Source organism: Notolepis coatsorum (assembly GCF_963971535.1).
Source record: "Notolepis coatsorum genome assembly, chromosome: 14".
Lineage (NCBI taxonomy): Eukaryota > Metazoa > Chordata > Actinopteri > Aulopiformes > Paralepididae > Notolepis > Notolepis coatsorum.
Genome location: NC_140178.1, coordinates 63,683,826 through 63,697,230, shown reverse-complemented (window position 1 = coordinate 63,697,230; position 13,405 = coordinate 63,683,826). Strand labels below are relative to the sequence as shown.

Here is a 13,405-nt window from a genome sequence, read left to right as displayed (position 1 = left end):
GTCATACTAACTCAATTGGCAGAGTTAGCGGGTGGAAGTCGATGGGTGGTAATCTGGACGTTGTGGACAGCAACTCCTACAGGTCGGTTGCGGACACCTGCACAGCAGAGACAGGAAATGGCGGGGGCAGTGTGAGCCTCCCACATGTTACACCTCGCCAATGAGAGTCTGCGCTGGCAGGTGAAAAGATGTGACAGGCTGCCTCCTCGTGTATCGGAGGGGACACGTGATGCAAGGCTTCTATCCTCCCTACAACCGGCCAGTGGGGGGCATATGCGAGCAACGTTCAAGCCACGGGAGGGGAGAATTGGCACAGCGGGTAATTGGGATGGGAGAAAAAATTTGAAAAAAGAGGAGAAAAAGTGGATAAAAAAATATTTCAATTCACATTATAAAATCTAACATTTCAGTCAAACAAAAGATAAAATGCACAGATACAGTTACATACTTGACATGTTTGCAAGATATCTCTTAATATTTTTTTTGAAAGTAATTTTATTATGTATTGTGGATGAGATGTTTTTTGGCAGAGCATTCCAGAGTACTATTGACCTATATATGCCAGTGAGTTTGAGAACATTTGATTTTGGTGCTGTTTTTGTTCTGATGTTACCAGAAGCGGCCCCTCTAGTGTTGTAACCGTGTTCAGAAGTCATTTCTAACTGCTGAGCCAAGCTAATAATGTTCCGCAGTAGCATTAGAAGACTCATCGACTATTTTCAACCATCAGCCATGCCAGATGTTCATGCATAAAATAAATACTTGTCCTGTATGAACAGCCTCGATTTTGTAGGCATCCACACTACACAGCATTTATAGACATAAATAAACTTCATGGCTCATCTCCTACTCTGGGTATTCAGGAGGTGGTGTCAAAGAGGCAGGATACTATTAAAACATTTTGAAATATTCAATTGCAAATAGAATCAATTGTTTCTTTTGGTAAATTAATCGTTTAGATTAATCGACTAATCGACAAAATAATCGTTAGTGACAGCCCTACTCGAGATGAGTGGAGGTTACATCTAGACTTTGTCAGACAGATATGGAACCGTTTCAGGGTAGTGGATCTCTTTGCGAGACACCACTCACTACCCCCTGTGGTTTTCCAACAGGTTAAGCAACAACTAGGGTTTGGTACCGTTCACATTTGAACTGGTACCTTGGAATCAAGAGATGGGAGGGAGAGAGAGAATGGCTTATAACAGACTTAATTATTTTAGAATATTTCAGCTAATGAAGTTAACTATTTATTATTAGCTATCCAGTTGTTTTATATTGTAACGTTTGGCTACTTAAAATCATTGAACGTACAGGGATACACGCATACAAAGAGAGAGAAAGCGAAAGGTCCGGCTGTGAGCGTGTCCAGGGTTAGTTTAACTGTTTTGGGACCAGCTTAGCTAATGTTAGTTTAGGTTTTTACCATGGCATACAGAGATGGTGAGGATGCAAAGCATGTTATATGCATTGGACCTCTTGCTCGTACGGCTCTTGGTGAGGAGATTCTACTGCACATAGAAACAGCGTAAGTCAAGAGAGGAGTTGTCACAGGACGATGCCATAGTTGGTTTATGAGCTAGTTTTCAAGACATGCATGTATTTTGGTGTGAGAGGAAGTACCCAGAGGAAACCCACGCAAACATGGGGAGAACATGCAAACTCCAAACTGGGTTCAAACCCAGGGCCTTCTAGCTGTGAGGCAAAATAGCTAACCGCTGTGCCACTATGCAGCTAGATATCATAGTTTCTCTAACCAATGACAATTTCATGTAATTGGAATTCTGATTATTTTCTACCTGGGCACGTCTTAAAACACTTTGGCGTCCGCAGTCTTGCGGCGATTTATGCCTCAGAGGACAGCGGTTTGTTTACAAACCTATGTACTTTCTAAGGGATATATATATCATTTATAGTATTGCTATCTGTCCATTCTCATTGTCACTTGAGTGCATAAACCGTGCCTTCATAATTGCTTAAAGAAAATAAAAATCCATCGGTTGGTTGTCATTTTATAGCGTCGTGAATATAAGGTTTATCGCGCTTTTCGTCTAGTTTTTTTCCAGGAAGCTAGATAATAGGCTAAACGTTGGCGCCGTTATATCAAACGCCATTTCTGCTGTATATATACGAATGAAATAAAACAAACTGCGTAGCATCCGGACTATTACAGAGCATCTATGGATGAAATGGGGGCGGCGGGGAACGCCGATTAGTATTATTGATTAGCAATAAAGTGTGCGTTCAATCAGCCATGTTCACTGATCATCACGTTATGTTTTAAAACAATGTCCAATCCAGCTGTAATTTGGGGGAATAGTGTCCTACCGTCAGGCCATGTGATCGCCGGCAGCATTTCGTCATTAGTCATCGGATTCTGGTAGATCGATATGTACATTGGCTAATCATAAATCCCATTATTCCAGGCTGAAAAATACGTTCGGTAACTGGATCAAAGATGGAGGGTCTTCGTTTGGAATCGAGGCTCATATGATCCGCCCACAGGACTGTAAAAGATTTCAATGATACTGCAGTGGAGCGATGGCGGGGTTTCATTGTCTCAGTTGGCTCTGTCTCAGGCACATGGCACAATGGGCCATACCCCTGGCCCAGGACAGCGGCTGATGGCTTGGTTTCTGAAAGGTTGAACCTTGAGAAGAACAAAGATATCACACCCCATGTCATCAGAGTTTCAAGTTTCTTTATTATTTGTCATACAGAAATACAGAATAATAGAGGCGGTCAGGTGGCGTGGCGGTCAGGTGGCGTAGCGGAGATTGCGCTCATCACCAATAAGAGGCTGCGGTCTCGACTCCCGGAGTCAGCATTGCTTGGGCTGATCGTCATACTAACTCGTTTGGCTGGGTTAGGGGGAGGGCAAGTCATGGGTGGGAAACTGGCGTTGTGGACAGCGACTCCTACAGGTCAGGTCTGGGCGCTTGCTCAGCGGAGGCAGGACTTGATGAAGGCAGCGTGACCTCCCACGCGTTACACTTCACCAACGAGAGTCCTCGCTGCCAGGTGAAAAAAGAGTCACTGGCTGTCGCCGCACGTGTCGGAGGAAGCGTGCGGATGACTTCAGGGTTCCCTTGTACCGACCAGTAGGAGAACATGCGCACAACAACCAGGTAGGGGAGGGGGGGAAAGAGGATAAAAAATAAATACAGAATACTTTGTATGAAATGTTTCTTTCTTCAGAGCATGGTTCCTAACCGGACCAGGACCAGGTCATCTGCGTAGAGCAGACATTTGATTTCTTGGTCTTCTAACGGGAGTCCAGGGGTGTTTGATTATTGTAGTATATATGCCAATTAATTTATATATACATTAAACCGTATAGGCCTCAAATTACAGCCTTGTTTTGACTACTCGTTTCTTTACTAGTTATTCTTAACACATTTGTTTTCAGAGTACATTGACTTGATAATATCATATTTCCCTGCAACACCTCTTTGTATTCATTTGAAAAATAATTGTGCCTTACTGTTGAACTTATTTATACCTTACTGTTCTCTCTCTGTACTCTGTACTGTACTCTCCCTCTCTCTCTAGGCGTGGTGTGTAGCGGGAAACTGTTTTAGTCTACAGAGGGAACATGACATCGCCATCAAGTTCTTCCAGAGAGCCATCCAGGTAGAGACCTAACCCTAACCCAGAGAGCCATCCAGGTAGAGACCTAACCCTAACCCAGAGAGCCATCCAGGTAGACCTAGCCCTAACCCAGAGAGCCATCCAGGTAGAGACCTAGCCCTAACCCAGAGAGCCATCCAGGTAGAGACCTAACCCTAACCCAGAGAACAATCCAGGTAGAGACATGTGGAAAACTTTTATTGCTCATGCATGGACTTGAAAAGTGATTCAGAGATGCTCTATCTCTATCGGGCAGGTAAAATCACTGAACTTCTCCGAAGTCACCTACTGCTTTAATAAATAATAGCATATAATAATAAAGATACATATTATGTCCTCTTTAATAAATAATATATAATAAATATACATCATATGCCCCCTGTTAAAACCTCTTAACGTGCAACGGCCCAGCCCCGGGCCCTCTTGAGGACGATTTGCCCACCGGCGCGACACACCACTTTCCCGACCTCTAGCCATATTTGTTGCCTGTCGATTGCTGTTTCAGGCGACAAAATCCGTTCAGCGGTTCTCGAGTTACATGCCGATATGTGAGGCGTGCGCCCAAAGTACACGGCAGACTTTAAAACATTGTTTTATTACCAACCCCGACTTCCGGGGCTCTAGCTCCGTCAATCATTTGGCGATCTCAAGAATTATTGGACAGGGTTGTAGCCAATGAGAGTGGCTTTCCAATGATACCCCACGTGGGGATCTACAAATCGGGGTCTAGGTGAAAAGTCACAAGCGAAAACAGGAAGAGAAAAACCTGCCGAATGCCTTGAAGTCGATGAAAACTGAAACCAGCAGAGCTTTTTTTTACAGTTTACCAAAATCGCTCATAATCACTCATTTCTGAATGGAATTTTATGAAATTTACCAATTTCTTTTGGATATACTACTTCTGGATATTTAAACTACTACAGAAAAACGTGAGTAACACGTTTTTCTACAACTCAAGTTCAGACCTATGTTACTCTATTTCTTTAGCACTAAAGTGATCTTTCGGAACTTAAATCCCCCCGGCCCTAATATAACGTGCACAACTAACCGGATGTTGTTTGTTCCTCCCACACAGCGTGCAGCTACACTGAACGATAGCTGTAATTCAGCATAGCATATTAGCCGTATGTCGAGTGCAATACTAACTGACCAGCCAGAGCCATGTCATTGTTCAACTTTATTGCAAACTTTATCACGCATTTTAAACGGCATCCCCCGAATGTGAATATCACTGGTACACGGAAGAAACGGATCCTAGTGCAAACCCAGCTCCCCACTCCCCGCTCCAAAGCAGCATCTCGCTATTAATTCAGACCTGGCCAAAGCAATAACAAACGCCATAGGTGTTTTTATAACGGCAGATCTGCGACCATACTCCGTTGTCGAGAACACTGGGTTTAAGCACATGTTAAAAGTAATATAGCCCCGCTACCTAGTTCCCTCTCGTCCGTATTTCAGCCAGCAAGTCATACCAGCTCTATAAACTAGCCCCTTTCGTGACTGTAGCAAGCCCTGCCCCTGTATTCAAGCAGGGCTTGCTCATGAAAGGGGCTCTGTATAATAAACAAACACACGCTACAGTTGTCCAAGGCATCTGCTATATAATAATCTTCAGATTTACTTTAAGTGGTATTAGTAGGTTACAGCAGTAAGCATTAGTTTGCTCAGTAAATTATCGCCAATTTGTTTTATATTGTTTAATACAGTTAAATAAAATAATACCAAACCGTGACTTCAAAACCGAGGTACGTACCGAACCGTGGATTTTGTGTACCGTTACACTCCTAACTATTATATATATATATCTAATGTATTCAGGTAAACCTCTATCTAGTGTGTGTACATGGCATCAAATCAAAGTGTGTGTCGCTGTAGGCCTGCCTGGGCCCAGTCATTGGAATAACAAAAGGAACAGACTATAAACTGGGCCTTTGTTCCAGGTGTGAATTGGTCTAGTGACATTGACATTGACATCACATTGCATCCTGGGAGGGAGTGTAGTTCTCTTATCAAATAGCTGGAATTCACTGAATCCTTTCAAATCCCTGTGCCCCGACTTAGTAAGGATTTGACCAGAATGTTTCATAGGACAATCGTTTCGAATTTTACAATTGATGGCTTATTTTGAAGGTATGAACCTGTAGATTCATATTATGTAAAAAAAAAAAGTGAAATTTCTTAGGGAGGCGGAGCTCTAGATAAATCTACATAAATCTGTATTATTTATGATACAATAAAGAAAGATCACTTTTAGTGCTAATGAAATAGAGTAACATAGGTCTGAATTTGAGTTGTAGAAAAAGTTGTTACTCAAGTTTTTCTGTAGTAGTTAGTAGTCCAGAAGTAGTATTTCCCCAGACATTCGTATGGCTTAAAAAACTCCAGAGATCCATAGCCTGAAGCCTTATGTAGTACATGTCCAGATTTCATAAAGATCCTTTCAGAAATGAGTGATTATGAGTGATTTTGGTAAACTGTGTACAAAAGAAAAGCTCAGTTTTCTCATAGACTTCAATTCATTCAGTGTTTTTTCTCTTCCAGTTTTCGCTCATTAGTTTTTCACCTAGATCCCTGATTCTTACATCCTCAGTTGGGGTATCATTGGAAAGCCACACTCATTGGCTACAACCCTCCACAATCATTCTCGAGATTGCCAAATGATTGACGGAAATAGAGCCCCAAGAGTAGAGCCATATGAAATCCGCGTTCAAAAATGGAATCAACTGCAAAACGTGGAATATTGCAGAATTTGGCCTAATCTGGACTGAAATTCCGTTTTTGGGTGGAACGTTTGGTGCAAAGCAAACATGACCGGGGAGGCGGGGACGCTAGAGCGGGTTACACACAACACGCAGCAGTGCTCAAGCGTCTGGCTGCTTTGATGTTAACGTCATCAAGAAGCTAAGAAATTCCGCAATAAGCCCTCAATTCAGAGCAGAACAGTATCCTAATAACTTTTATGCCTCCGGCGATAAGGTGTTTTGCAAATTCTGTCCATTGACTGGACCCGCAAAAATACGTGCGAGTCGCAACACTATTGTGATTAAATAGCTATGTAACGTTAGGACATAGGACTATAGATGGAAATGATAGCTTCTAGCTTAATCTGGTGCACCCATCCATTTGTTTAATGCAAACGATTGTCATTACACACTGTCCTTTATAAACTAAATAAACTTAAATAGCTATGTAACGTTACAGTACATAGGACTATAGATGGAAATGATAGCTTCTAGCAAAATCTGGTGCACCATCCATTTGTTTAATGCAAATGATTGTCAGTACACACTGTCCTTTATAAACGAAATAAACTAAACTAAAGGTGCCTAAATTATGCATTACTATATTTCATCACAATATAATAGATATAGCTAGGCTACTGACATTGTCATTGTGATAATGTCAGTAGTAGCTGTATCTATTGTTTACACTTGAAATGTGTATTTTTATTGTCACAATATTATTTGAAAAATATTGTGTAAAATGTAACTATTTCTGAGTTGCAGCACTTAAAAACATTAAATGGACTGTTATATCTTATTCAATTGTGGACATTTATTCATTCCCACTTATTAGACACTTTCTGATGGTAAAATGAGCATAAAAAGCAAAATACAGAATTCTGAAATATTAAAACGGAAAAAACAGAATTTGGGAAAAAAAATTATGGAATTTGGAAAATAATAAAATGGATTTCATATGGCTCTACAGAGTCGGGAGTGGTATTTTGCACAATACTGTGTACTTTGCACAAGCCTCAAATATCGGCATGTAACTCGAGGACCGCTGAACGGATTTTGTCATCTGAAAGGGCTATCGACAGGCAACAAATGGGGCTTTAATTCGATATATATAGTATTACAAAATATGCACACCAGAGCCACTAGTGGTCGCCAAAGTGCCGGTGGGCAAATCGTCCTTGCATGTTAACACATTGGGTGCCATGCAGTATGCCCATCTTTACCACTGTCTGCCAGTGCTGTAAGCCTATGGAGTGGCTCACCTTCTTTGCAGGGCTATAACTTTTTAAATATTATAGCTATATCGACATTAATATGGCCCATTCAACATCGGGTATCTAACGTTCCGGATGTGGGAACGTTATATTTTTCCATTCATACATTGTCGTGTTAGTACCGTCGAGAATATAAGTATGTTTTTAGACTGTATAGCAGTAATTCCTAGAACGCGCGGTATAGGGCCCGACGCGTATTATCGATTGGCGTTTCGTCCCTATACACGCTATATTAAAAATTTCAAATGCATATGATCACTACACATTATGCTCCATCATGCGTGAAGGAAAAGGGGGGGGGGGGGTCGTTTATGATTCCTTGATTGTCACTAACGGCTTTCTTTAGTAAGACACCATATGTACGTTGATCGGACAGATTGCATTGAAATAAATGGACAATCGAGCTGGAAATAACGTTAGATTGCTCTTACCTCTGGCCGATGCGTCTGAAGAAAAGAAAATTCCAATTATTTGACGTCGATCTGCTAGATCCATTTTCCCATTGTATGACGCAATAAACGACGAAAGCATATTGATTCTTGCGTCTCGAAAGCGATCCAATGCACTCGAGGTGTGTATATTGATTCACGTTACAAGATATCTCCGGCGGAGCTTTTTCCCCGCTGCATCAAGCGCCACTTCCGGTTTAGAGTAGAGTGTAACTCACCCGAAATCCACCAGTCAAGTCAAGTCAAGAGTTTTAATTGTCACGGCATACAAGTATACAATGAAATGCGGGTGGTCTTGCCCGCAACGATGTGCAATACAGTGTTACAACATATAATAGAATCCAGGCGGCGGTATTGAGGCGTTGCAATATCAGACAGGGTCCAGCTGGCTCCCGGAGGCTTCCTGGATGAATTATGAATGCCAATAGCGAATAAAAGAAATAACGATCATAACGAGTTTACTCGTTGTTGGCACTCAGCGCTTGGCGGCCAATAACGAGTATACTTATTGGCAATTAATGTGTTAAGAGGTTTTAATATATAGTAATAAATATACATATGACCCCTTTTAATAAATAATAATTTATAATGATACATAATATGTCCCCTTTAACTCATTGGGGGCCAACAGCAGAGGGCGCTGATGGCCATTCAGCGCCAGTGCTTTATCCAATGTAGGGATAGCTTTACTTGCGAGTGCTTAAAATATATCAAATATAATAGCTATGGATCTAATTAACACGTTGATTGTCAGTGAGTTGCTTCCAGTCAACATGCACAAAACGGATAATTTTTTCATACATACATTTCCGTTTTATACCGTGGTGAATATGAATATATTTCTAGAGCGTTCTGTCTAATCTCAATAAACTCCAGCAAATCGAGCTTCAATCCTTAGAAATCGTGCCATTTGTTGCTTGATTTATTAATCGTTTTCAAATAAACGCTAGATTATCGATATTATATGTGTCATCATGCTTGAATATTGATTGCATTTTATTGATCCAACGTTATATGTCCAAAACACATAATCCATGCTGCTCCAGTGTCCCCAGTCCATGTGTTATAAACGTTACTCTTGCCTGAGAAGTCAAACCTGGACCGGACTTCTTAGATCGATGCACAGTCCCAGCCAGAGGGATTCCAATGACGTGCAATACCGGCCGGGAGGTGTTAGGCGGCGGTATTTGCCCTTTGCGAGCTCAGATCAATTCCCAATGATAACATCAGGCTGGATGGATGAAAAATGAATGGATATAGCTAATAAAAGAAATAACGATTAAAACCCGGGATTTCTCGGGTTTGGCGCCCAGCGCATGGCGAGTTAACCCGAGATATCTCGGGTCTGGCCCCGAATGTGTTAATAAACTAGTGCAGTGCCCATTTAGGGCATGGCTGTTTGGACCTTGTGCCCGTTTGGAATGTGTCGATTGCCGGGCCCCTGGAAGTGCAGCTTGCAGTGTTGTTGAGAACTGCGGTATGGCAGCTTGCAGTGAACCACTGATCCAATTGACTCTTGACCCCAACAGCCTCCTATAGTTACTTTGATTTCATCCCGGTGACTGGTGATGTGTTTGTTTACATTCCTGAATTACATGCGCCACAGGGAGAATAGTACCATGACCAGACATCTCCTGAATGTCTTATTAGAAATATTTCCGAATGGACTTTTGGATTAAACCAAATTGTATGCAATGATGAACAGTCTTTCCCCATGGAACTTAAAGGAACGTTAACGTTACACAGGTTGAGCTACGCACGAGTTGCTTGCTAACGATATATATCAGTGTTGATAAGAAGGAACTGTTGTTTCATCATGTACATTATGTTGTTTCAACAAATGTATTCACAAAATGGATTACCATTCAAACATTACTGAAGACTCCTGTGACCAGTAAGTACTCATGATTACTTTCTCTAACAATTTTCTGACTGCAGCATTTGCTACGTTATGTGCGTAAGTTAGTGATGCACGATATATCGGCCGCCGATATAATATCGGCCGATATGGCAGTTTTTTTACACATCGGTATCGGTCCGATATCAAGATAGTGATATGGGCCTATATAAAAAATATATATATATATATATATTTTTTTGCCTTAAATAGTTTCAAAATATCTGTAATTTCTCAAAATAAGTTACAAAAGTAAAAAAATAAATGCGTTTTGGAAAATAGCTCTTTATTTGATTATCATAAAAAAGTGTTTTCTATACAGAGATATCGACATCGGTAAATATCGGTATCGGCCAGAACAGCAATATTAATATCTGTTATCAGTATCGGCCACAATTTTCACATCGGTGCATCACTATGCGTAACCTATATATAATGTGTATACACATATATGGCTTGGATTTGGTCATTTAATGCTGAAAGGTTGCAGGATTGCAAGCCCCTGCAAAGAGTTTGGTTGAATTTGCATTAATTCATTTTCAGAAATCCCTCTTTGCTAACAGTGATATATAGACACCAAGTAGTTTGTTGTGGAGTCTGTGATTTCTTTGTCTTCGTGGGGTCTTATTGTATGGCATAACACACTCAAACGTATCTGTAATTGTGTTTTGTTTGGGTTACAATGTGAGGCCGGCTTTCAGCTGTCTCTGACTTTACTCAACTTCACTCGCATGTATAATAATAAATAGACATAATATGCCCCCTTTAATAAATAATATACAGTCCGGTCCAAAAATATTTGACAAATTGATCAACACAATTTTCATCATTGTGGCTCTGTACACCACCACAATGGATTTGAAAATAAACATTACTTTTGGTCTCCTAAAAAGGGGGTTGCGCATTTACAAACTACACTGTTCACTAGGGTTGGGTACCGTTCACATTTTGAACCGATACCGGTACCCAACGGTATCTTTTTTCTGTACTTTAGTCTCTAAAAATGTAATCTACCTACCTCAGTTGTAAAAAATGTGTTCAAACTTCAAATAATTTATTATCATTATTATTTATTAAAACAATTTGTTAATATATACCGTACTTTTCGCACTATAAGCCGCACCTGACTATAAGCCGCAGCAGCTAAATTGAATGATGTGTACATATATAAGCCGCACTGGACTATAAACCGCATGCGTTTTAATGTTTAATTACCATATGTAAGGAGTGGAGCCTGCGGCTTAATTTGACTCCACACAGGAAACCTCACCCGGCCCGGACACGGAAAGGATTGACAGATTGATGGCTCTTTCTCGATTCTGTGAGTGGTGGTGCATGGCTGTTCTTATATTGAGCTTTAAGTTCCCACCTCTACAGAGAATGACTCCCACCGCTACAGAGAATGACTCCAACTTCTACAGAGAATGACTTCCATTGGGACACAATACTGTCGGACAAATAACAAGAATTAACTCATTTACAAGTTGTATTAAGTAAATAAAGGAACAGATAAATAACATTTCAATGCAGTAAAAAAAGCAATATTTCGATTTTCAGGTTTTGTCCACATATAAGCCGCACCGTTATATAAGCCGCAGGGTCGAAAAATGGGGGAAAAAGCCGCGGCTTATAGTCCGAAAAGTACGGTATAATATAATAATAATAATAATAATATAATAATATAATATAACGGTATAATATAATAAAACATTTGAGCAGTACCGAAATGTAGCACCGTTGGATCTCACATGAATCGGTACTCTGTAGTACCGACGTGATTCGGTCGGTACCCTTAAAAGTACCAGATTCGGTACCCATCCCTACTGTTCACCTAATTTGGATGTAATGCTCAAATTAAAGCTGAACGTCTGCACATCTTGATTGTTTCATTTTAAGTCCGTTGTGGTGTACAGAGCTAAAATGGTCTAAAATTCATAATTAACACTTTACAGGTATATCAATGTTTAAAGGTTACAATTTCAAAAGGTTACATGGCAGAGTGATTGAAGACCAACAATTTCCACATGTGCCCAGGAAGTCCTGCCTCCTCTTTCATCTCTGAGGTTCATGTAATTTACCAATATTAGGCAAAAGTTCCTGGTCACATGTCTCAATTCATTTGGAACCAAATATCCTATTCCAGTTTTGACAAGGAATAGGTAAAATATTCCAGATTACTAAATTAAATTGATTAAACTTGACTAGTATGGAGGGAAATCCCTTTTAAATATTCCCTTCACCTAGACACATAATTTAACATAAATAGAAAGTAGGAGAGCGGGGTGCGTGAATACCGTAATTCCTCTAATAGTAACCCCGGCTTGTATTTGTTTCAACTGTAGCGGGTACCAGGCTTGTATTAGGAGGAGGCCTGTATAAGAGGGAGGCCTATATTTCAAATTTTCAAACGGATCATAATGAATAAATCAACATTTTGTGTCAGTTTGAACCCAGTAAAATGTACTGGGTTCATTTATTGAAACAAAGTACTGTATGAAATAGTAAACAGTGCAATTACAGGTGGTCACTGGTAATTTTAACGTTTTCAAAGTGAAATCAAGTAACTAGCTCAGTATGCAGCTCAGTATATTTCCTCGTATTGTTTTCGCCTCCGCCGTGCATCATATACTAAAACTAACTATCACTCAACTTCCTCGTATTGTTTTCGCCTCCGCCGTGCATCATATACTAAAACTAACTATCACTCAACTCACTATCACTCAACTCGCTACCGCCGTGCATCATATATTAAAACTAACTATCACTCAACTAACTATCGCCTAACTCGCTACCGCCGAAGAGTCTCACAATATACTAACTCAATACCTAAGCCTTAGGGGATGCAGACCAGAGAAAGACTTTCGTCTTGTTTACATCAGGGTCCCCCATTTTCAATTCATCATAACATATGACACACACGACATACAGATAGACAGTACTGCTACATCTATACATTTATGACATACCAGATTTGCAAATACAGTACTGTTTGTGATACAAAAAGTGTCCAGAAAAAGAGTGTATATACATTTGACGTAGAAACTGTACATTGGAGGAGGCTGGGTTGATGTGATGTCGATTGATATGAATAGCGCGTTACGTTAATAGAGAGGCGAAAACAATACCACGTTAACTGAAAGCTGATTCACGCCGCTTTGAGTGATAGTAGTATATTGAGCCAGTAGTTAGGCGATAGTAGGGCTAACGCGATTGGGCGCTGAGAGGCCAATCAGGGCGCGCAAACCGAACGCGGAAGGACAACTGCCTTGGGTAAAGTATTCACGCGAGCGGGATAGGAGATGGGAGAAAAGGAAAGCTAGAGACATCTAAACCTTTCCTAACACTATTCATGCACAATTATCCTATTCTATTCTACTGAACATTGACAACAGACAGATTAATTCATAATAGACA

The 13,405-nt window shown here is 40.5% G+C and overlaps 1 protein-coding gene across 4 annotated transcripts in view; it reads left to right on the top strand.

The window, feature by feature from the left end:
* The window catches only part of cdc27 (cell division cycle 27), a 191,644-nt gene that overhangs the window by 155,343 nt on the left and 22,896 nt on the right, over nucleotides 1–13,405 (top strand). For all 4 annotated transcript variants that reach the window (XM_084328872.1, XM_084328871.1, XM_084328870.1 and 1 more), the window contains one exon: nucleotides 3,553–3,633. In XM_084328872.1, coding sequence (XP_084184998.1) covers nucleotides 3,553–3,633 — 81 coding nt within the window. The remainder of the gene's footprint in view (nucleotides 1–3,552; nucleotides 3,634–13,405) is intronic.